At 42.4% G+C, this 22,534-nt stretch overlaps 1 protein-coding gene across 1 annotated transcript; it reads left to right on the top strand.

Moving 5' to 3' along the window:
* The first annotated feature begins 4,678 nt into the window (after nt 1–4,678).
* Nucleotides 4,679–8,873, top strand: LOC133814368 (uncharacterized). Its single transcript, XM_062247335.1, has 4 exons — nt 4,679–5,149; nt 5,439–5,582; nt 5,693–7,116; nt 7,163–8,873. The coding sequence occupies exons 1-4, from the start codon at nt 4,679–4,681 to the stop codon at nt 8,871–8,873; spliced, it is 3,750 nt and encodes a 1,249-aa protein (XP_062103319.1).
* Nucleotides 8,874–22,534: the final 13,661 nt, after the last annotated feature.

Genomic DNA, 22,534 nt, shown 5'->3' with positions numbered 1-22,534 from the left:
AAACACTAGCATCAAGATCAAACACACAATCACACCCAAAAATCCACCCTTTGATTTCTAATTTCAGCAAACTCAACACAAGACTTAAAAACTTAACTCATACTTCAATTTATCAAACCAAAACAGAAACAAGCCTTAAATTTACATAGAATCCTTACCTCAAGTGGAGAATCCACCCTTTAAGCTTCTTTGATTCTTCTCCTAATTCCCACTTCAGCCCCTTCTACTCTTCTTCTTCTTGCCCTAGCTTTTCATCTAGCTTTTTTTCTCTCTATTTTTTTTAACAAAACCATAATATGACTAAGCCTAAACCGTGTACCCCAATATCCCAGCTGAAATTTGTCTAAACCCCCTGCCAAATGACCATTCTACCCCTCCTAATAATCCTTTCCTAACTAAACCTTCAAGGGCACTCTAGTCCTTTCACTTCTATTTCAATTCTACCATTTTCCATCTAAACTTGTTACTCACAGCAGTTACAAATGGTTACCCAGGTTACTCAATCACCAATAACTATAACCACTAGTTCTCAACTCAACCATGAAATTCCCAAAGTACCCCCCTAGGCTCCTCCCGAGCTAGGTATAAAAATCCCGTTGTGACCTTTTAAGTTAACTAGCTCTCTAGGACCGTCTCGGCACGTGCATCACAATAATATCACCACACTCACGTGGTACAAATCACATAATAAAATTATCACATTTATGCCCTCAACGGGCTAAAATTACCAATTTACCCCTATCATACAAACGGGGTTCACATGCATATTTATTTCACCTAAACATGCATTCTAACCACATATTCATTAAATTCACATAAATTAATGCGGTATAACAATTATTGCCCTCCAGACACACTAATCAAGGCTCCAAGCCTTATTAGCAAATTTAGGTCGTTACACATCCTATCCTATCATTGGTTGAGAACTTCATTGTTAGATGAAAAAATGGACGTGATCGCTCTTAAATCAATGAGTATTGGCCTTCCAAGTAAGGCATTAAATGCTGAGGGGAGATGGACCAAAACAAAAGTAGCCACAACTATGTTGTTTGTTAGTACATCTCCAACAATAATAGCCAGTCGAATTGTTCGTGCTAGAGTCATTCCTTCTCTAGTGAAACCATATAAGGTTTGCATGCAGGGTTCAAGATCTCGAACAAAAAGTTTCATTCTTTCAAGAGTGGTCTTAAAAAGAATGTTTACTGAAGAACCATGATCAACCATTGTTTAGGCAACAATCATATTACCAATTTGTGCTTCAATTACTAATGGATCGTCGTGTGGGAACCTGACCTGATTGGCTTCTTCCTTGGTAAATGTAATTGGTTTGGATTCATAACGAGGCATTTTGGGAGTACGCTCCACGACGACCAACACATCTTCACCAGGTTCATGGCTTAGCGTTCAAGCATATCGTTCTAGGGCCTTTCTGCTATCACGAGCTAGATGTGGTCCCCCGTTGATCATGTCCAATCGCCATGCAACTAGAGCAGGCAACAATGGTTGGGTTGGTGCATCAGTAGTCCACGCAGCAGCTGGATTCTGATCGATTGGGCATCGAACAATTTCGTCTTTGAGTTGATTACACTCATTAGTGTCATATCCATAATCTTTAAGGAACCTGGAGAATTTATTGGTGTCCATTTTACTGATATCTTTTTGGATGGGACTAGTTTCCTATAGGGAACTTCAGACTACATGGCTTGGAACACACCTGCTCGTGACTCTTAGAGCGTAGAATAGATGGTGAAATGGGGCACGTAATCTCGATGTTTATCATTGGTGTTTGCTCGTTTGTTGTCAATATTATTGTCACTGTTGGAATTTTTGTTACGCTTCCCATTCTTCTGGTTATTCTTATTTCCATTACCATTGGTTGTCTTGTTCTGGTTAGAATTTTCCCTTGTGTTTTTAGCTGGTGTAGCACTAGCTCCTCCTTGGTTAGCCTGCTTGGCTTTCCAAATGGCCTCCTCTAATTTAATGAACTTGTCTGCCCGGTCGAGAAACTCTCTGGTTGAGTAGACAGTCTTTCTTCTTAGATTGGACCATAATGGTCCTTTAACTTTTATTACAGCCATGGTGTCCACCAGCTTTCCATCATTGCTTACTATATTCGAATGAGTAGCTTCTTGCATAAATCGTTGCACATAGTCTTTAAGAGGCTTATTAGGTCCTTGTTTAATGCTGACAAGGTCATTGAGCTCGCCTGATAGAGTTCGAGCAATGAAGAATTGTGATTAGAAGAGTCTCACAAATGCATCCCAAGAATTGATGGTTCCTGACTTTACTTTAAAGAACCATTGTTGAGCAGAGTCAGCAATGTAGTAGGAAAAATCCTGTATCGAACATCAACCTGAACACCTTGAAGATTTGTTTGAATCTCAAATTTATTAACGTGGGATATTGGATCTTCATTTCCAATTTACATCTTCCAAGTTGACATCTTGAATTTGGTAGGAATTGTCAAGGCATTAATTGAATCGGAGAAAGAAGATCCTTTCCTTCTCCCTCGATCAATATTTGTAGACTTCGGGGTTGTTAACTCCCAAACCATCTGAGTTAATGCATCTAGCTGTGCTTGAATGGTGGGAGCGACTAGAGGAGCAGCTGCTGGACCAACAACCATAATTGTTAGTGGGATTACTGGTGCAATGAGTCCTATAACATTCAATCTGTTGTCTTCCCTAAGCTAGTCGAGGACATTCCGCAAGTCATGTCCTTGATTACCAAGTCTGTTGAAGACGATATTTCCTCTCGGTCGTCCTCTAGCATTTTGGCTTTCTGCTTGAGGGGAACTATGAGGCGGTCTAGTAGGATAGTTAGGATGCTCGGGCTGCCTTGGTGGGACAAACAATCCTTCAGGCTGCACATTTTTGCAAGTAGGAATGTTCTAAGGCCTAGGTGGACTTGGAGGAATAAACTATCCTTTAGGTTGCCCAGCATTGCCACGATTGTTATAATGTTAGTCATTTTGAGGTTGGTAGTGTATCTATTGTCTCCTCCATCATCATTATAACCATCTAGGTAGGATGTTCGATAACTACTACTCACTTCTTGGTAATTCCTTCAATGATATCTCCTTCGAGGATGAACATGGTTATGATCCTCTGATTGTCGAGGTTGTTGTCCTTGATTCTGACTTTCTGGTCACCCATTCCTTGGTTGTCGGAATGGTTGACCAACACATAAATTTTGTGGGTGAGGAGGATTTCCTCCTTGGAATTGTTGTCCAGTAAACTGGATTTGCTAGTTACGAGGATTCCTTGCTCGTGAGGTCGAGTGTCTGGGTTGTTTATTAGCAGGTCTCCATTCTCCAAAGACTTTCCTATTGTAGCATTGCTCGTGACCACGATCAGGTAAAACTTGTTTATGTTGAGGCACTTGGTTTGGTCATACAGGTCAATACTCTCTGTTGGAGCGATTGCTCTGAGTTGGTTCAGAAGGAACCACCTAATCTCGAGATCTTGTGGGTTGAGTGGGTTCTGGGACCTGATCAACTGGCCTTTGAGTCTCAACATTTTCTCGACCAGTGTCCTAAGATTGGGGATTCACTGGTCGAGTTTTTGTAGCTCGGGTTCGTTTTAAAACAATTTCTAGTAACCTTGCTGCTTCACTATTATGACGATCAACTTTTTCTTGTCGAGCTTCAAGGGTTCCTTGTTGCTGATCCATCCAAGACTGAAAGTCTTACCTTTGCTTGATCAGGGCTTTAGCTATAGCTTATTGGGCTGCTGCCTGATTCTCATCCATGGCAACAAACTACTCTTGCATTTGTCTTGTGACTTCGTTCAGTTGTTCAATGTTAGGGTTGAGATCTTCCCATAAATCCATGTGGGACTCATCTTGACCCATTGCTCCTCGGGGAGGCAGATTTACAGGTCGACGGACCTACTGGCCATGATATAGAGGGGGAATTGACTACTCAAGGGGTGGTCATGCAGTTCAGTAGTAGGGTTTCCCCCTTGTGGTTCTTGACTTTGGCTTCTAGTGGTTATAACCACTGATTCAGATTGGTAAATTGAAATTTCCTTGAGTTTTGCTCTCAATGAAAGCACTAAAAATGTTGACCAGTGCTTTGGTCAATGACACTGAGTCAAATTAAACGACAGTAAGTAATAAATGAGCTGAACTTAAGTAAAACGGCACAAAGAATTCACAGTGGTTCGGCCCCAAGAATTAGTAATAACCTACGTCCACTTGCACTTTTATTAATAAAAAGGGTTTCAAACTCAAGATCAAGAAGAATAAGATTCAACTGAGTTTCCTAAGTTTGAGAGAAAATACAATTTGATAGGGATTTTGTATGTATAGTGCTCGTGAAAGTGAATGATTGTGAGAGATCTCTATTTATAAAGTCTCTTATTAATTCTATCTAAACCTTAGGTTATAATAAATAATATTTCTAGGACCAGCTATATTAATCAAACCTTATGTTATAATTAATATTTCTAAACTATAGGTTAAACTTATAAAATCTAACTGTTTCTATGAGTTTCCAACTAAATCCCGACTTGAACCAATAAACAAAGAAAACTAAAATACTACAAGATATTACTATGATCTGCTTGTGATAACCGTTCATCTCGCTAACAGAAGAGTGTAGAGAATTTTGATAGACAACGGGAGCTCAGTAAATGTGCTATTCAAATCCACTTTGGAAAAGATGGGACTCTGAGTCATGGACCTAAAAGCTTCTTCAACGATCCTCTATGGATTTTTAGGCAAAGGACTGGCAACAATTAGGACTATAGAGCTCGTGGTTACCATTGGAGATGAGATTCGAACAACAACCAAGATGCTCAAGTTTATTGTCATAGACTGCCCAACATCATACATTGTCATTCTAGGTCGACCTGCTCTAATCATCTTTGAAGCAATCACTTCTATTCGCCATTTGGACATGAAATTTCCCACATCGACAGAAATATGTACGGTCAGGAGAGATCAATTAGCTTCCATAGAATGCTATAACATCTCAATGAAGGGAAAAATGCAACCCGGGCAACAAGCGATGGTGATCATAGAAGAAGCAGAAGAGCTTCAGTTAATGGAGATTAAAGTTCTGCGAATAGGCGAGGAAAAATCGGAGCTTCAAGCTCTCGAGGAATTGGAAGAAGTAATCCTCAATCAGGAAGCTACTTCCAAAGTTGTAAAGGCTGGAGGAAATATTAGCACAGAACAGAAGAAAAATATGATCGAGTTTTTGAGAAAAAAACATTGATGTCTTTGCGTTGTCACATTCAGACGTGGTTGGCATCAGTTATTTTGAAAAACACTTTGGTCAATGACAGTGAGTCAATTTAAACGAAAGAACAAAATTATAACAAACTGAAATCAAGAAAACAACATAACAAATTTAATAGTAGTTCGACCCCAAGAGTTGGAAATGACCTACGTCCACTTGCAATTTTATTTATCAAATAATTTTCAAACTCAAGATTAAGAAGAATAAGGGTTCAAGCAGAGGGAGGGCAAAAAGTAGGTCTTTATTTGTTGAAGAGGCCATAACTATTGCTTTTGATTCTTCAGATATGGCAAGGATCAAGCAAACGACCAGACACAATTTTGCCACAGATCCTCAGGTTGCTAGGTATGCAACAAATGGGAAAAATGCTGAGCAACCCATACAACAACAATAACCCAAATAAAAATTTTCTTGATGTTAATTATAGCAAATTAAAATTGAATTAAGGCGTGTGATATCTCTCTCTCTCTTCCCATGGCTCGGAAGAAGAAAGGTATATCGAAGCCGACGAAGATTTCCGATGAGGTGGTGGACGACCTCCCTTCGATCCAAGTTGAGGTACCTGATCTGTTACCTGATGAGGATTTTCATGATCCTTGTGATGAACTGGAGCTGGAGTGTGTTGTTGAGGTGCAGCGGGTTGGAAGTGCGAATCGTTCTCCTCCTACTCCAATGAATTGGGTTGAGGATGCGGAGGGTTCTGAATTCCAGAGATCTGCTAAGGAAGTGTGGAGTAAATTTCAGTCGAACCAGGTACCCACGCCCTCTACTCGTCTGAATTATACCGAACCTATGAAATTGGGTGACCAAGTTGTGGCCCGATTAGATATGGAGGAGGTTGAGACTGAAGCTTCATTTTGGAAGAATGCGATTGTTTGCATTGTCCTGGGAGCTAACCCTCCTTTCCGAGTATTTGAAGGATTTGTCAAGAGAATTTGGGGCAACTTGGGTGTTGAGAAGATAGTGAGAATGCATTCTGGTTTTACCCTTGTTAATTTCAGGGATGAAGCTACAAGGGACCTGATTTTGGAAGCAGGAGTTATACACTTTGATAAAAAGCCTGTGGTTCTTTGTCCTTGGACACCAGATATGGACTCTATGAGAATGGTCAAGTCGGTTCCGGTTTGGATTCGGCTGAATGGCTTGGGTTTGCAATACTGGGGAAAAAATAGTCTCAGTGCTATGGTGAGCACAATTGGGAGACCGGTTATGGTGGATAAAGTGACGCAAAGTAGATCGATGGTGAAATATGCGAGGATATTGGTGGATATGGAGATTACGGATCATCCTCCGAAATCTATTTCTTTTATTAATGAAAGGGAACAAATCACAGAAAAAATGGTGGAATATGAATGGCTTCCCTCTAAGTGTGCTGCCTGCTCGAATTTAGGTCATATACTGGCAAATTGTAACAAGAATACTGGTTTTAGTTGGAGGAAGAAATCTACTGATGAGAATGGTACTAGTACAGACAAGATCATATCTAAAACAGAGGAGGTTCAACAACAATCGGAGTCTGCTATTCCTGATCCCAGAGCTTGCACTGCTTCTAATATTGGAGAGGAAGAGAGGGCTAGTAGTTCTCTAGAGCAAAATGCTTCCAAGGTTATTAGTGATGTTCAGGATTTTTCAGAAGCTACTCAGCAAACTGGAAAAGGGAATGCTGAGGTTGCAGGAAGCTGGATTACTCCCAGAAGGAGAGGTGCTCGACAAGGGGTGTTAAATGCTCACAAGTCAGATATCGTTCAAGGGAAGGCTAAATCGGGCAATGGATATGCGGTGCTGCAAGATACAGGATTGGTCATTTGGTCACTAATTCTATCCCAATTCAGTGATGGAAGTTTGCAATATGATAGGGTGGAATGTGAGGGGTATGAATAAAAAGGATAAGCAAAATGCTATTCTTAGTATTTGTAGGGAGAATAAGGTTGGTTTTGGAGCTTTCTTTGAGACTAAGTTGAAACATGAGAAAATTAAAGAAGTTTTTGAGAATAATTTTCACAATTGGGATTATTTTTCTAGTCCTATTTTTTTTGGTAGGATCTTAGTTGTTTGGAAAACTAAATTTGTGAAAGTTGATATATTGCTTGAAGATCCCCAACTTGTCCATTGTAGGATCAAAGTGAGTGGCCAGCAGGAATTTTTCTTTGCTACAGTGGTTTATGGTAGCAATTCCATGGGGGAGAGGAAGCTTCTTTGGGATAAATTAGCTAGTATTGGTCAATTAAAGTCTCCTTGGATAATTTTTGGAGATTTCAATGCCATGTTTAGCTACCAAGATAGGATTGGTGGGAGACAAGTCCTTGCTAAGGACATAGCTGATGCTCAAGATTGGTTGGCTTTAGGCCAAGTTGAGGAACTTAAGTGTGAGGGTGCTCCCTATTCTTGGACGAACAAACAGGAGGCAGGAGATCATATTTTTTCTAAGTTAGATAGAGTGTTTATCAATGATCTGTGGCTGGATGTTTTTCTGAAATCTGAAGCTCGCTTCAAATGGGACTGCATTTCTGATCACAATTTCTGTGTGATTCGTAATCAAGAAGTTAATGGTGTGGGATTTATCCCTTTTCGTTTTGGTAACCACTGGATGCAGTATAGAGGCTATAGAGAAGCTGTTCTTCACTGTTGGAATGCACCTGTTGTTTCTGGTGGAGGTCTCAGCAAGATAATTCAGAAATTATATCGGGTGAAGCATACTTTGAAAAGGTTTAACAGAGAGGAGGTTGGTGATATTGTTTTGAGTTATAAGAAGGCCAAGGAGGAGTATAGTAGAGTTCAGGAGGCTCTGGCTTCTAATCCTTCAGACATGTCTCTGCTTCATTCGGTTACTCAAGCCCAGCTCAATGTTTCAGTTTTGCAGCACTGTTATGCCAGTTTTCTCAAACAGCAGAGTAAACTTAATTGGATTAAGTTTAGTGATGATAATTCGAGATTTTTTCATGCATTTGTGCGAAAAAGAAGAGTTGATAATAGGATTTCTTCCTTCACAATAGGAGGCAAAACAGAAGAGGATTATTCTAAAGTTGTAGAGCATTTCCTGTCTCACTTCAAGAAGTTTATGGGGAAAGGAAATTTGGCTTTAGTGGCGATTGATCATAGCTGTTTCATGCAGGGAAACAGATTGTCTCTGGATCTCCAAGTCAGACTTCTGAGACCTTTTACCAAGAATGATGTGAAGAAGGCTCTATTTAGCATTCACTCCTATAAAAGTCCTGGTTTGGATGGTTTTGGCTCGGGATTTTTTAAGGGGTTATGGTCAGATATTGGTGCTGAGATTACTTCTGCAGTGTTGGAGTTCTTTCATGATGGTTACTTGCCGAAGGATTTGAATGAAACTGTAATTTCCCTTATCCCTAAGCTTGCTAATCCGTGTTCAGCTAGTGACTATCGTCCTATTGCGTGTTGTAACACTCTCTATAAGTGTATATCGAAGATGATTTGCTCTAGACTTTCGGAAGTGCTTCCCTTTCTTGTTCATAGTAATCAAGGGGCATTTATTAAAAATAGAGTTCTAGCTCATAATATTATGATATTCCAAGATCTCCTCAAAGGGTATACTAGAAAGAATATTTCAGCTAGATGTTTAATGAAGATTGATTTGAGTAAGGCTTACGACACAGTTGATTGACATTTTGTGGAGGAGTTGCTTAAACATCTGTGTTTTCCCTCTAGATTTATTGGCTGGATTCTAGTTTGCTTAAAAGGTACCAAGTACAATCTGTTAATGAATGGGAGAATTCAGGGCTCCTTCAAAGGGGAAAAAGGCCTAAGGCAAGGGGACCCCATGTCTCCTCTCTTGTTTGTTCTCATTATGGAGTACCTCACTCGTTTATTAGCTCATTACTCTGACAAGAAAGGCTTTGGTTATCATCCTTTGTGTAAACATCTTAGGTTGATTAACCTCTGTTTTGCAGATGATTTGATTATCTTTTGTAAAGGTAATGTCAGTTCAGTGAGTAAGATTCATGAAGCCTTCTCTGCGTTTTGTGATGCTTCTAGGCTTTCTGCGAATAAATCTAAGTCCCATATCTATTTTGGAGGGGTGAAGGAGTCTACCAAAGCTCAGATTCTTGAGATGTTGCAAATGGAAGAAGGCTCCTTTCCTTTGAAGTACTTGGGAGTTCCTCTTCGGCCCACCAAGTGGAAGGCTTCAGACTGTGGGGTTATTCTGGATAAGTTGAACAAGAAGCTTAACTATTGGGCGAGTAGGAACTTGTCTTTTGCTGGTCGTGCCCAACTCATACACTCAGTATTGCTTGGTATTAGGAATTTTTGGATGAGTATATTCATTCTTCCGTCCAAGATTACTGCTGCCATCGATAAGAGCTGTCGAGAGTTTCTTTGGGGAACTAATGGGAATAGAAGTAAGTTGCATCTCCCATCGTGGGAAAAAGTTTGTCTCCCTAAAAATCTGGGTGGTATTGGCTTCCGTGAGGGTAAGAAATGGAACTTGGCGTTGATGGCTAATTTTATTTGGGCGATTTCTTCCAAGCAAGACTGCCTATGGGTCAAATGGATTAGTTCCATCTATTCGAAGGAGTTTAGCGTCTGGAATGTGCCTATTAGTCAGGATATGAGCTGGTATATCAAGAAATTACTGAGGCTGAGACATTTCATGGATGAGGATAGCTTGATGCTAGCTGTTAAGGGAGGTAAATTTCATAGTAAACATTTCTATTTCTCTCTTGTTTCTGCGCAATCTGTGGGTTTTGCTGAGACAGTTTGGAACAAGATTATTATGCCTAAGCACATGTTCATTTACTGGCAAATTTTTAATAATCAGCTGCTTACTAGAGACCACTTGAGCCGGTTTATACATATTACCTCTGTTCTCTGCCCTGTGTGTGATTCTGGCGTAGAAACACATAGTCATTTGTTTATGGAGTGTATATATTCCAGGAGAGTGTATGAGGAAATTGGTAGATGGCTGGGTGTTTTCCATTGGCCTGAATCTTATGAGGAGCTCACTCATTGGTGTTTAGTGGCCAAACATAGCTTGAAGAATTAGATAATTAATGCTGTTATAGCAGCTTCCTGGTACTTCATTTGGTGCAACAGAAACTGTTGCATTTTCGATTCAATTTTTAAAATGGCCAGTAGCCTTAGTTTGGAAGTCAAAGAAGTAGTTAAGTATAGAGTTTTGAGTTGGGGTTCTTTCTCTCATCACAAAAAGGATGTATATTTACGCCAAATTGTAGAAAGTTGGTAGTTGGTTCTGTGTAGTGTTTTTCTTGCTGTTTGTGTGAGTTTGCTGGCTGCTGGTATGTAGCAGCTGCTCTTTTTGTCTTGTAATTTTGGTTGGTTTTTGAATAAAATTTTTCTTTTGTTAAAAAAAAAAAAAAAACCCAAATAACTAGAAAGAGAATAGCCCGAGGAACAACAACAACCACATGAGCAACCGTAGGAACAATCTCAAGATGTGCCTTTTGATGAGATTGATTTTGACGACGAGCAGCTAATCGATATCATAAGACTCGTTGCGAAGTGAAAAGCCCACTCGAGTAGGCAGGTTAAGTGGTATGTGGCTCTAGCCAGTACCCTCTCGAGCTAGTTACTTGGGGAGTATCCCCGAAGATATGGACTTAGGGGGGTATATTTAGTTCTTCCTTTACCCGACTAGTGGGTGCACAGTCCTTGTGGTGCGTACAATGCCCGGTCGAGATATAATATTCAAGTAGGCACCAGTCTCCCCCTTCATCTTTATTTTAAGAGCATCGCAAATTACTTCAATGCCGCTCATTTTAAAATAACCCCCAAATGAATACTTAATGCTCTTAGCATTATTTATCCTTTATCAAAATCAAGGATGGGCCGCTCCTACTCCTCATGAGGTCCATTACTTATTTGATTTGAAATCGAATCTAGGCCATAAAGGTACTAGGTTCTTCTACTGCTATCCCTGGGACAAGACCAGGGTGTTCCTGATTGAGCCCATGTTTAGGAGCAATGTGGGAAGTTATAATAAGGAATATTTTCTAACAACTTCCCCGGTCGAAGACAATCGAGCTTTCCAACAAGTAGGCAATTATTTTAGTCTGCAAGGTTACATTCTTCATTTTCCCTGGCCTCATTTTTTCTTGTTGCGTTTTAGGGCCATGGGATAGATCCATTCCTACTGTGGACATGGCTAGGCAAGCAATGGTCTTAGATCGGATTCCCTTTGATGCAAAGAACTATAGACTACTCGTAACTGACAAGAACTTGATGAGAGTCGGTCTGCTCGATACCCACCACGCCAATGAAGAAGGCATTTTTGGTGGAGCAACTGCTGAGGAAGTAGTTGAGGAAGATCTGGGACGTTCCGACCAGTCTTAAGCGATCCCTGTTGTAACATCCCAAATTACCTAATAAGGCTTAGTGTAACGACCCAAATTTACTAATAAGGCTTAAGGGCCTTGATTAGTGTGCCGGGAGGGCATAATTGGAATATATGTGATTTAATGATTAAAAGTATGTTATTATGACTATTTGAATATCTGAGATGCATGACTGTGTGTATTAGTATGCATGTAGGCCCTGATTAGGTTAGAATGGCATAATCGTAATTTTGGCCCATTGAGGGCAAAACTGTATATAAATGTGATAAATTGTCGAGACCACATTATTATGTGGATATATTTGTGTTCTGTGATTCGAGACGATCCTAGTGAGCAGTTTAGCGAAAAAGTCACGGCGGGGATTTATACTCGGCTTGGGGCGAGCCTGGGGGTATAAATGGGAATTTAGAGAATATATTGGGGTCTACTTTGATATTGGAGAATATAGCTGGTGTTTGGTTAGGTGTCGGGAAGTAAGCAGTAAATATTAGAGACATTTGAGGAATTAGTGGGAAATTAGATGAAATGACCAAAATGCCCCTAGGTGGATTAAAAGATTTAGAAATAAAGGGGAGGGCAAATGGGTTAGTTCTATGGGAATCCTAGGGAGTTGAGGCTGAGGATTTGAGGAGGAGAAGGTCAAGCTTGTGAGGAGGACAACCTAGGCTAAAATCATCCAGCAAAGGTAAGGGATTCTAGTTTGAACTTTGTGGTTTCAGTGGCTGTTTTGCTGAGTTTTTGAATTCTAGGTTCAGCTATGGTGAAATCTTGGATAAGGGGTGCATGTGCTTAAGTTTTGTATGGTTGGGGTGCTTGGGATGAGTTAGACATGTTAGTAAGCTTGATTCTAAGTTTGGTTGAAGTTTGGAGAAGTTTTGGTAAGGTTTGGCTCAGGGAAAATCGAAGGAGGGAAAAATAGCATTTGCTGTTCTATGACTAGCGCTACAGCGCTAGCCTTTGGGCGCTGTAGCGCTAGGCCATTTACCCTGGGATGATTTTGGGCTCTGTTTGTAGTACTGTAGCGCTCTCCTTAGAGTGTTGTAGCGCTACCCTGTTTCCAGAAATGGGGTTTTTGAGTTATTTTCATGGGTTTTTGCCCGGGGGTTTGGGGTTCGATTCCACCACCTCGTTTGGTGGAATTGGGGCTTCCCGAGGGCTCGTGATTGGTCTCGAGGTTAGGTTTTGGACTTGAGGTTTGGTAATGATTCCGATCTATGGTTGTGACTAGGTGTACGCTAGGGCTCAAGAGGGATCGTGCTCAAGGATCAAAGTGAACGAGGCTAGCGAGTTTAAAGGTAAGAAAACTGCACTCGGTTATGTGTTTATGATGGGACTAAGAGCTCCCGATATCTGTATAATGTCATAGATAATATTACGCCATGGGACATGTGGTAAACGACCTAAGGGTGATGTATACAATATTTGCGTACAGGGCGCGGCTTGGCCACTGGTAGCCGAGGACAGCTTCATATTCACTTAGCTTGGTTTAAGCGGGCCGGAGTCAGTGGGATAAACAGAGGGTGCGGCTTAAGGGTGCTAACCCTAGTTATCATCTGTGAATTGACTATTGATATGAAATGATATGTTTGGTATGATGAATAATTGATTACCATGGATGCATAGACTGTTGAAAATATGTTTATGTGATATGAAAAATTGGATTGTTTGTTGATTGATTATACTCTGTTGTTGTGTTTTCTTGCTGGGCCTTGGGTCACGGGTGCTACGTGGTGCAGGTAAAGGCAAAGGAAAGTTGCACCAATCCTGAGATGGAGAGTTGAGGGGCTGAATGTACATAGCCAGCTGTTCGGCCGCCATGGCCAAGGAGTGGATCAGGACAGGGAATACCTAGCAGTCCGTTTTGCCTTAGAATGGCTACTTACTGTATTTAAATCTTGAATCTTTGTAAATGGTTCTAATCTTTGGGATCCCGTGTAAACAGAAAGTTTTATTGGTAAGAAATGCGGCTTTTGAGACCAAAATCTTTTAACCCTAGTTCCACTATAGTTTCAGTAACACGTTTTTAATTAAATGACTTGATTAGCAAGTCTAGCATCTTTATAAACACACAGTGTAACAGTCTTGGCTATCCAGGGCGTTACAACTTGGTATCAGAGCGTCCTAGGTTTATGGGTTCCTGAAGACTAGTTGGACATGTACATTCGTCGCGAAAGACAAGCTCGACTCAGGGTTTGGTAATTGTGTACACATGATTATGTGTTTAAATGATTTGAATGAGATATGACTGTTGATGTCTGTTTGATTAATAGGGAGCATGATATACTGATAGGGCTTAGCCCTTGACTATTGCATGATGATATTGAGGCATGCTTATCAGCACTGCTATGCATGTGAATGAATATTTAGTTAAATTGCTATATCTTGATTGCTTGTGAATCATTGGAGCTCTAGTGATGGATCATGAAAGGACTATTACCCTGTCATCATAGTCTGATTGCTGAGTCGTTGATTGCAGATTGACTTGGATAATTATGCGTCCAAGAAAATCTACACGACTAGCTGGTAGGTCTGAGACTAGAGATGATGATCAGGGCCAGACCCCTCCGCCAGTCCCTGAGAACTGGCAGCAGCTCATGGCAGACATGCAGGCTCGACTTCATAGCCAAGATGAACATATCTGAATTCTACGGCAGCAGGCTCCATCAGGGAGTGTTGCCCCCATTGTGCCACCTGCGGTGGTACTTGTTGCGTAGCCAGTTGAGGTTGGAAATAGATGGGAACCGTTGTATGAGCGGTTTAGGAAATAGCAGCCCCCGATCTTTGAGGGAGGACTAGATCCACTAAAGGCTGAGCAGTGGATGACTATGATTACTACCATTCTGGACTTTATGAGAGTAGAGGGATATGACAGAGTGGCCTGTGCCACATATTTGCTGAGAGAGGATGCCCAAATCTGGTGGGAGGTGGCATCACAGAGCAGGAATGTTACTGATTTGACTTGGGAAGGATTTAAGGACCTATTTAGTTAGAAGTACTATAATGTTTCCATCAGGGCAGCGAAAGTAAATGAGTTTGTGGGGCTGGTTCAGCGCGGTATGACAGTTACAAAATACGCCCTGAAGTTTGATAGACTTGTGAAATTCGCACCAGATCTTGTGCCTACTAATGCAGCTAGGTAGGAGCGGTTTACTAGAGGACTTAATGCTATGATTGCCTGAGATGTGAGGATTACAACAGTACCTGGAGGGACAACTTATGCCCAGGCTGTAGAGAAGGCTCTTACTGCTGAGGAAGCAGAAAATAAGATATGGAGAGAGAGTGCAGTGAGAAAGAGGAAGACCCCTGATGCTTTGATCGCTCCTGGTCCTGATAGGAGAGGTTGGGGTACTCAGGGTGGCTGTCAGGGAGGCGGTGATACATGGAGGACTTACCCTGAGTGCACGAGGTGTAGAAGATGCCATTAGGGCGAATGTCGGGCTAAGGCCTGTTATGTGTACGGGGTGATGGGACACCTCAAGAAACATTGCCCGACAGTGAAGAAGGGAAATGCGGGGAAGGTTGACAGCTTGACTCTAGCTCGAGTGTTCACCCTGACGCAGGCAGAGGCCGAGGCTAGTCCCTCGGTAGTCACAGGTCAACTTTCTAGTGCTGGCACTCCTTTGACTGTATTGATTGACTCTGGTGCTACATATTCGTTTGTTTCTAGTAGGGTGATTGATAAACTTTGTAGACCTAGTGAGTATTGTACTTCAGGGTTTGGGACTATTTTGCCTACAGGGGAACTGGTAGTAACTAATAGGTGGATTAGAGCACTCCTAGTGATAGTTGATGGTAGGGAGTTATTAGTGGACTTGATTGAGTTGAGTATAGAGGATTTTGATATGATTTTAGGTATGGATTGGCTGGTTAGATATGGAGCTACCATCGACTGTAGGAAGAAGATGGTGACTTTTGAGCCAGAGGGTGAGGATCCTTTCATTTTTGTGGGAGCGGTGCATGAACCCCGCGCACCCAGGATATCGGCGTTGAGAGCCAGAGATTTGTTACAAGGAGGGTGTATAGGTTTTCTGGCTAGTGTGGTGGATACCACCAGGGTTTTGCCAGCAGCACCGGAAGAGACCAGATTGGTTTGCGAAATCTTAGATGTGTTTCCTGAGGACTTGCCAGGGTTGCCGCCATGTAGAGAGATTCAGTTTGTTATTGAGTTGGCACTAGGGACAGAGCCAGTGTCGAGGGCACCCTATAGGATGGCACCGGCAGAACTGAAAGAATTGAAGATACAGTTGCAGGAGCTTCTAGATTTGGGATTCATCAGGCCTAGTTACTCGCCGTGGGGTGCTCTAGTTTTATTTGTGAAGAAGAAAGACGGGACTTTGAGAATGTGCATAGACTAGTAGTCAAGGATGGCCTTAGCACGTTGAGTGCTGGTTGTAAATCATTGACTTATTAGTCAAGGATGGCCTTAGAATGCTGAGTGCTAGTCGATAAGCATTAACTTATGAGTCAAGGATGGCAATAGCGCGTCGAGCGCTGGTCGATATTGTTATGTCTAACCGGAGCGCATCATACACTCCTCGATCATGTTGAGTCTTTCAACTAATAATTGGTGGTTTTGATCTTGATCATACGTACTCCTTGGATGCGATGGGGGGGGGGGGGGGGGGGGCAATTCAAATGGTATCTTTTCTTCATATCCATAAGCTAAGGAAAATGGAGTATGTCAAGTTGAGGTTCGAGCAGTAGTTCAATATGACCATAAGATTCTAGCAAAATATCCGACTAATTGCCTTTGGCTTGCTCGAGACGCTTTTTCATTGTGTCCTTTAAGGTTTTGTTGATAGCTTCTACTTTTCTGTTTTCTTAAGGTGAGCAACGACGGAAAAGCTTTTGGTGATACTGTGGATGCTCAATATTCCATGCCCATAAAAGGTCCCAGACGTGTGCTAAGGTCCCTTAAAGGCCTAAATGCATGTTTGAGCCACGAGACGCTCGGGCCACCACCCTCTCGCAACGGCCTCGCATGCCTAGGACCAAGCCACGCAAGATGACCTCGCGTGCCTAGGAGCGTGACGCATAGGGGAGCCTCGTGTGCCCAGGTGCATGTCTCGTGGGAAGGCCTCGCGTGCTTAGGACCATGCCCCGCGAGATGGCCTCGCGTGCCCAGGCTTATGCCCTGCGCCATGACCTCGCATGCGAGCGTCCCACGGCCTGGCGCCCTGCGCGGCACGGCCTCGCCCGAGCGTCCTCAGTCCCACGTCCCAGCACCCATGGCCTCGTCTGAGCGTCCTCGATCTCGCGCCCCTACGCACATTCGATATCGCACCCCTGCGTGCGCCAGCGTCAGACGAGGCCCAGCATCTCGCGCCCCTGCGCGCATTCGATCTCGCACCCCTAGGCGCATCCTCCTCGCGTGCGCCAGCGTCGGTCGAGGCCCAGTATCTCGCGCCCCTGCGCATTCGATCTCGGGCCCCTGCAAGCATCCGCCTCGCGGGCACCAGCATCGGGTGAGGCCCAGCATCTCGCGCCCCTGCTCCCATTCGATCTCGCATCCCTGCGTGCATCCGCCTCACGCACGCCAGCGTTAAGCGAGGCCCAACATCTCGCGAGGCCACCACCGCATCGCGCACACCAGCATCAGGCGAGGCCCAATGTCTCGCAAGGCCACCTTCGCCTCACGCGTCAAGCACTCGCCTCGCGTCTCATGTACCTAAGCACCTTCGAAGGTATACCTCCCAGGGCATCACGAGACATGGCCATGTCTCGCCTCGCCACGGCCGTGCCATGAGGGCCTCGCTAGAGAGCATCCCGCACCCTTCATCTCGAGATGGCATCTCCCATGGGGGCCTATGGAAACCCCACCGTCTAAAAGGGAAGGTCCAAGTATGTTTCTGAAGGGTCATGATTGTACAATCTCGTACGGGGTACGGCTTGTAAGGTCCCATACGTCTGACCGTGGAACTCATGTTAAATAGGTAGTGGGAGCACTAGAAGAAAGGACATGGCATGCATACCCCCAATCAGATGTCAGAGTCGACACCACTACCACCTGCGCCACTATGTCAGTCACCACTCCTCTGACATGGGTACGGACGAGTAGTGGAGGCATCCTCCTGACGCCTGCCCCTATATTGGATGCAAGACCACAACCTCTGAAACCACTATCCTGACAGAGTACTTATGTACCACTTGGTCCCCTGGACCACCATGTATCCAAGGACATTAGAGCCTACTATAAAATGAACCCCACTTCCACATGGTTGGGGGTTGGAAAATTTACTGTAGCAAGTGCACCAAAGTGAATGAAAAAAATGATTTCACCATTGTTCTTCTGCAATATTTCTTAGAGTTGATACTTAAATTTATAAGGCTTTTTCTATTGATAATCTTTATCTTGCAATTATTTCCAACTTAACTTAGTTGACAAGTTCTCACCATCAATAGATACCATGCCTTACACAAAAATATGTAAATGTGTCGCTGTCAAACTGAGTGCCATTATCTGAAATGGTCTTCTTTTGTAGCCCATATATGCATATGATGTTTTTTACTACAAAATCGAGCGCCTTTTTGGAAGTAATCGTAGCCAATGGTTCTACTTTGATCCACTTTGTAAAGTAATCCACCAAGACCACCGCAAATTTCACTCTACTCTTTCCTATTGGGAGTTGCCCAATCAAATCAATGCACCATGTTGTGAATGGCCATGGGATCTACATTTGTTTGAGTTCATTAGGCATTGCTCGAGGGATTTTGTAGAATCTTTGACACTTCTCACATTTTCGGACGTACTCCATGGAATCTTCATTCATCGTACTCCAAAAATATCCTTGTCTCAGTATCTTCTTGGCTAGACTTTGCCCCCTGCATAGTTGCCACAGAATCCTTCATGCACTTCTATCATTAGTAGTTCGACTTCTGTTTTAGTAACACAGCAGAGCAAAGGCATAGAATACCCTCTTCTGTACATTACTCCATCAATAATCATGTACCTATCAACTTGCCTTGAAATTCGTCAGGCTTCATTTCTATCTTGAGGCAATGTTCCGTGCTCTAGGTACATGGCTATAAGAGTCATCCAGGAGGGAGTATTATCGAGCAGTAGTGTTTGCTCCATTTCATTAATACTTGGTTGGGCCAGGTGCTCAACTGGTATTACATTTAGGGTGTCTGCATCCTTGGCACTTGCGAGTTTTGCTAGGACATCTGCATTGGAATTTTGGTCACGGGGCACTTGTTGGATGGTAAATTTTTTTAATTGTGCTAGGAGATCTTTCGCTTTGCTGAGGTAGGATGCCATTTTTATTTCTCGAGTTTGGTATTCTTCTAACATCCGATTCACGATCAGTTATGAATCACTCCATATGTCTACCGCCATAGTTTTAACAGCTCTAGCGAGTCATAATCCTGCTAGCAAGGCTTGTACTCTGCCTCATTGTTTGAGGCACTGAAGCCAAACCTTAGCATGCAGTGAATACAATGTCCTTCAAGTGTGATAAGTATGAGTCCAACTCCAGAATTATGCTCATTGGAGAATCCAACTACGAACAGTCGCCAAACGAGCCAATTTTCTTTGTTGTCTTCAGGCTTTTTTACTTGCTCATCCTTTTCTGGTATTCCAGTGCATTCAACAATAAATTTTTCTAAAGCTTGCCCTTTAATACCAGTTCTTGGCTGGTAGGTAATGTCATACTACTCGAGATAGACAACCCACTTAAGTAATCTACCAGATGCCTCTAGCTTTTGCAGAACTTGCCTGAGAAGTTGATTAGTTAAAACTGTGATTAGATGATCTCGGAAGTAGGGCCCTAATTTTCTTGCTGCAAGCAACAAACAGTAAGCCAATTTTTCAATTAATGGGTACCTTTATCTCAACCATCCTTTTACTTATATAATATACTGGATGTTGGGTCCTATTTGCTTCTCAGATTAGGGCTGCACCAACACCGTATTGAGTGACTGCTAGATACAAGTATAGAGTTTCCCCATCAATCGACTTTGATAAGACTGAAGGTTGAGTCAAGTGTTTCTTAAGTTCCTGGAAAGCTTTTTCACATTCCTCTGTCCATTCAAACTTGTTGTTTCCCCTTAGCAAGTTGAAAAAGAGTACGCATTTCTCAGTGGATTTTGAGACAAATCTATTGATGGTTGCAATTCATCCCATCAAACTTTGTACTTCCTTTATCTTTGTCAGGGATGTCATATCGATCAACACTTTGATTTTTTATGGGTTAGCATCTATACCTCTTTCGTTGACAACGAAACCTAGAAACTTGCCTGAGCTTACCCCAAACAAGAACTTTAAAGGGTTACACTTTATATCGTAATGCTTAAGGACAACAAAGCATTCTGATAGATCCTTCACATGCCCCCCAGCCTCTTTTGATTTTACTTGCATGTCGTCAATGTAGACCTCCATGTTTTTGCCTATTTGGTCTCTGAACATCATATTTACCAGTCGTGCCAGCGTTTTTTTTTACCAAAAGGCATTACTTTGTAACATTACAAACCTACGTCAGTTCTAAAACTAGTATGTTCCTAATCAGAAAGGTGCATTCTGATCTGATTGTACCCTAAGTAAGCATCCATAAATGTGAGGATTTCGTGCCCTACAGTGACATCGACTAGCTGGTTGATTCCTGGTATGTGAAAGCAGTCCTTTGGGCATGCCTTGTTTATTTAATGAAATCTACACAAGTCTGCCATTTTCCATTGGGTTTTGGATTAGGACTGGATTAGAAACCCACTCAGGGTAGAAATCCTTTCTTCTGAATCTATTTTCTTTTAGCCTTTGGACTTCTTCTTTCAAGGCCTTTGACCTTTCTTTATCAAGTAGCCTCCTTTTCTGTTGTACAAGCTTAAAGTTGTCTCTATCTATATTTAGAGCATGGCTGATAATTGTGGGGCTTATGCCAACCATGTCCTTATGCGACCAAGAGAACACATCCTGATTATTCCTTAGGAAGTTTACAAGTTCAAACTTGACTTCCTTTGCTAAAATTCTTCCAATCTTGACTGTCTTTGTTGGCTCATTCTTGTCAAGTGGGACTTCCTCCAGGTCTTCAATTGGTCCCACCCCAGTATCAAAGTCCCCAAAGCGAGGATCAATATCTTCTCCTTCGCTTTGGGCAACTCCATACTTAGAGTTGTTCGCCTCTTCTTCGGAGGCATTATCTTGCTGCTTGATGCTGCATATTCCCATTTCTGTTGTTTTCTTGCTAATCCCTGGTCCAACAAATATCATGCTAGTCATGGCCAAGCCTTTCTTAGCAGTTGTAATGGAAGAATTATAACATTCCTGAGCCTCTCTCCAGTTTCTTCTTGCACACACAATTTCGGCATTGGTAGGAGACTTCATCATGAGATGAAACACGGATGTTATGGCTCACATGTCGATCAAGATTGGTCTTCCTAAAAGGACATTGAAGGCCAAGGGAATATCGACCACAACAAATGTTTCCATGACCATGCTGTTTGCAGGTGCAGTTCCCATTGTTACTGCTAACTAGATTGTTCCTGCTGGAGTCATCCCTTCTTTGGTAAAACCATGTAAAGTTTGCGTGCACGGTTCTACGTCTCGAACAGACAACTTCATTCTTTCAAGGGTTGTTTTGAACAAAATGTTTACTGAGGAACCATGATCTATCATCATTTGTGCCACGATCATGTTGGCAATCTGGGCCTCGATTACCATAGGATCATTATGCGGGAATATCACGTGTGGGACATCATCCTCAATGAATGTTATGTGTTTACATTCACAGCAAGGGGTTTTGGGAGTACACTCCTCGAATGCCAGTACTTCATTCACTGGTTCGTGGCGAAGTGTCTGTGCATAGCGTTCTAAGGCTTTTCTAATTTCGCTTGCCAAGTGTGGTCCTCCGCATATCATATCTAGCCGACCAGCTACGAGAGAAAGCTATAATGGTTGAGCTGGTGCATCTGCATTGGGCGCAGCAGCTTGGGTTTGATCAGCAGGATGTCAAACATTCCTTCTCATGTCCTGATGGTTTTGGTGGATGAGAAATTCAATTTTGTCCTTGAGTTGGTTATTCTTGTTGGTGTCATGTCCGTAGTCATTATGGAAACGACTGAACTTGTTCGTGTCTCTCTTACTTGTGTCTTTTCTTATGGGATTAGACTTCCTATAAGGTACCTCGACTTGTGTAGCTTGAAAGACTTTTGCTTGTGACCCCAAGAGTGTAGATTAAGTGGTAAAATGAGGATTGTACTCTCGTGGCTTATCATTGGTTTTGGGCCTTTTGTTGTCTTTATTATTGGCACCGTTCGAGTTGTTGTTTCGTTTTCCACTTCTTTGTCCATTATTATTTCCATTTACCATTACCATTGGTTTTTTGGTTCTGGTTCTGGTTTGGAGCTCCATTATCTTTGGCTGGCACGACAGTACTGGTATCTGCTTGATTGGCTTGGTTTGCTCTTCTAATGGCCTCATCTAGTATAATGAACTCGTCTGCTCGATCTAAGAACTCCCTTGTTGAGTAGACGATTTTCTCCTTAGGTCCGTTCATAGGGGACATGTAACGTCCCAAATTCCCTAATATGGCTTAGGGCCTTGATTAGGGGTTCAGGAGGGCAATAATTGGTTTATTGTATTATTATGTGATAACATGTTTGATTATGTGCGTTGTATTATTATATGGGTGTATTTGCATGCATGTGGGCACGTTTCTTATTAGAAGGGATTTTTCGTAATTTTGGCCCGTTGAGGGCATATTTATATATTTGTGTGTATATGGATTGAGACCACATTATTATGTGGACATATTTGGATTATTTAATGACTTGGTCACACATTCCATTGGCTAAAGGAAACCTCAAACAGCAGAAAAATAGAGCACTCCCTCCCTCTCTTTCTTGGCTAGCTCTCTCTCTCTCTCTCTCTCTCTCTCTCTATCTCTTGAAAGTTTTGATTGAAAGCTTGGGTTTTTGAAGGATTTGAGCTAGGAACTTGTTAGGTAAAGCTAGGAGGCCATTTCAGCTATTAAGGAAATGA

This window comes from Humulus lupulus, chromosome 2 (assembly GCF_963169125.1).
Source record: "Humulus lupulus chromosome 2, drHumLupu1.1, whole genome shotgun sequence".
NCBI lineage: Eukaryota > Viridiplantae > Streptophyta > Magnoliopsida > Rosales > Cannabaceae > Humulus > Humulus lupulus.
The sequence above is the reverse complement of the archived record's forward strand: the minus strand, read 5'-3'. Positions and strand labels throughout refer to the sequence as shown.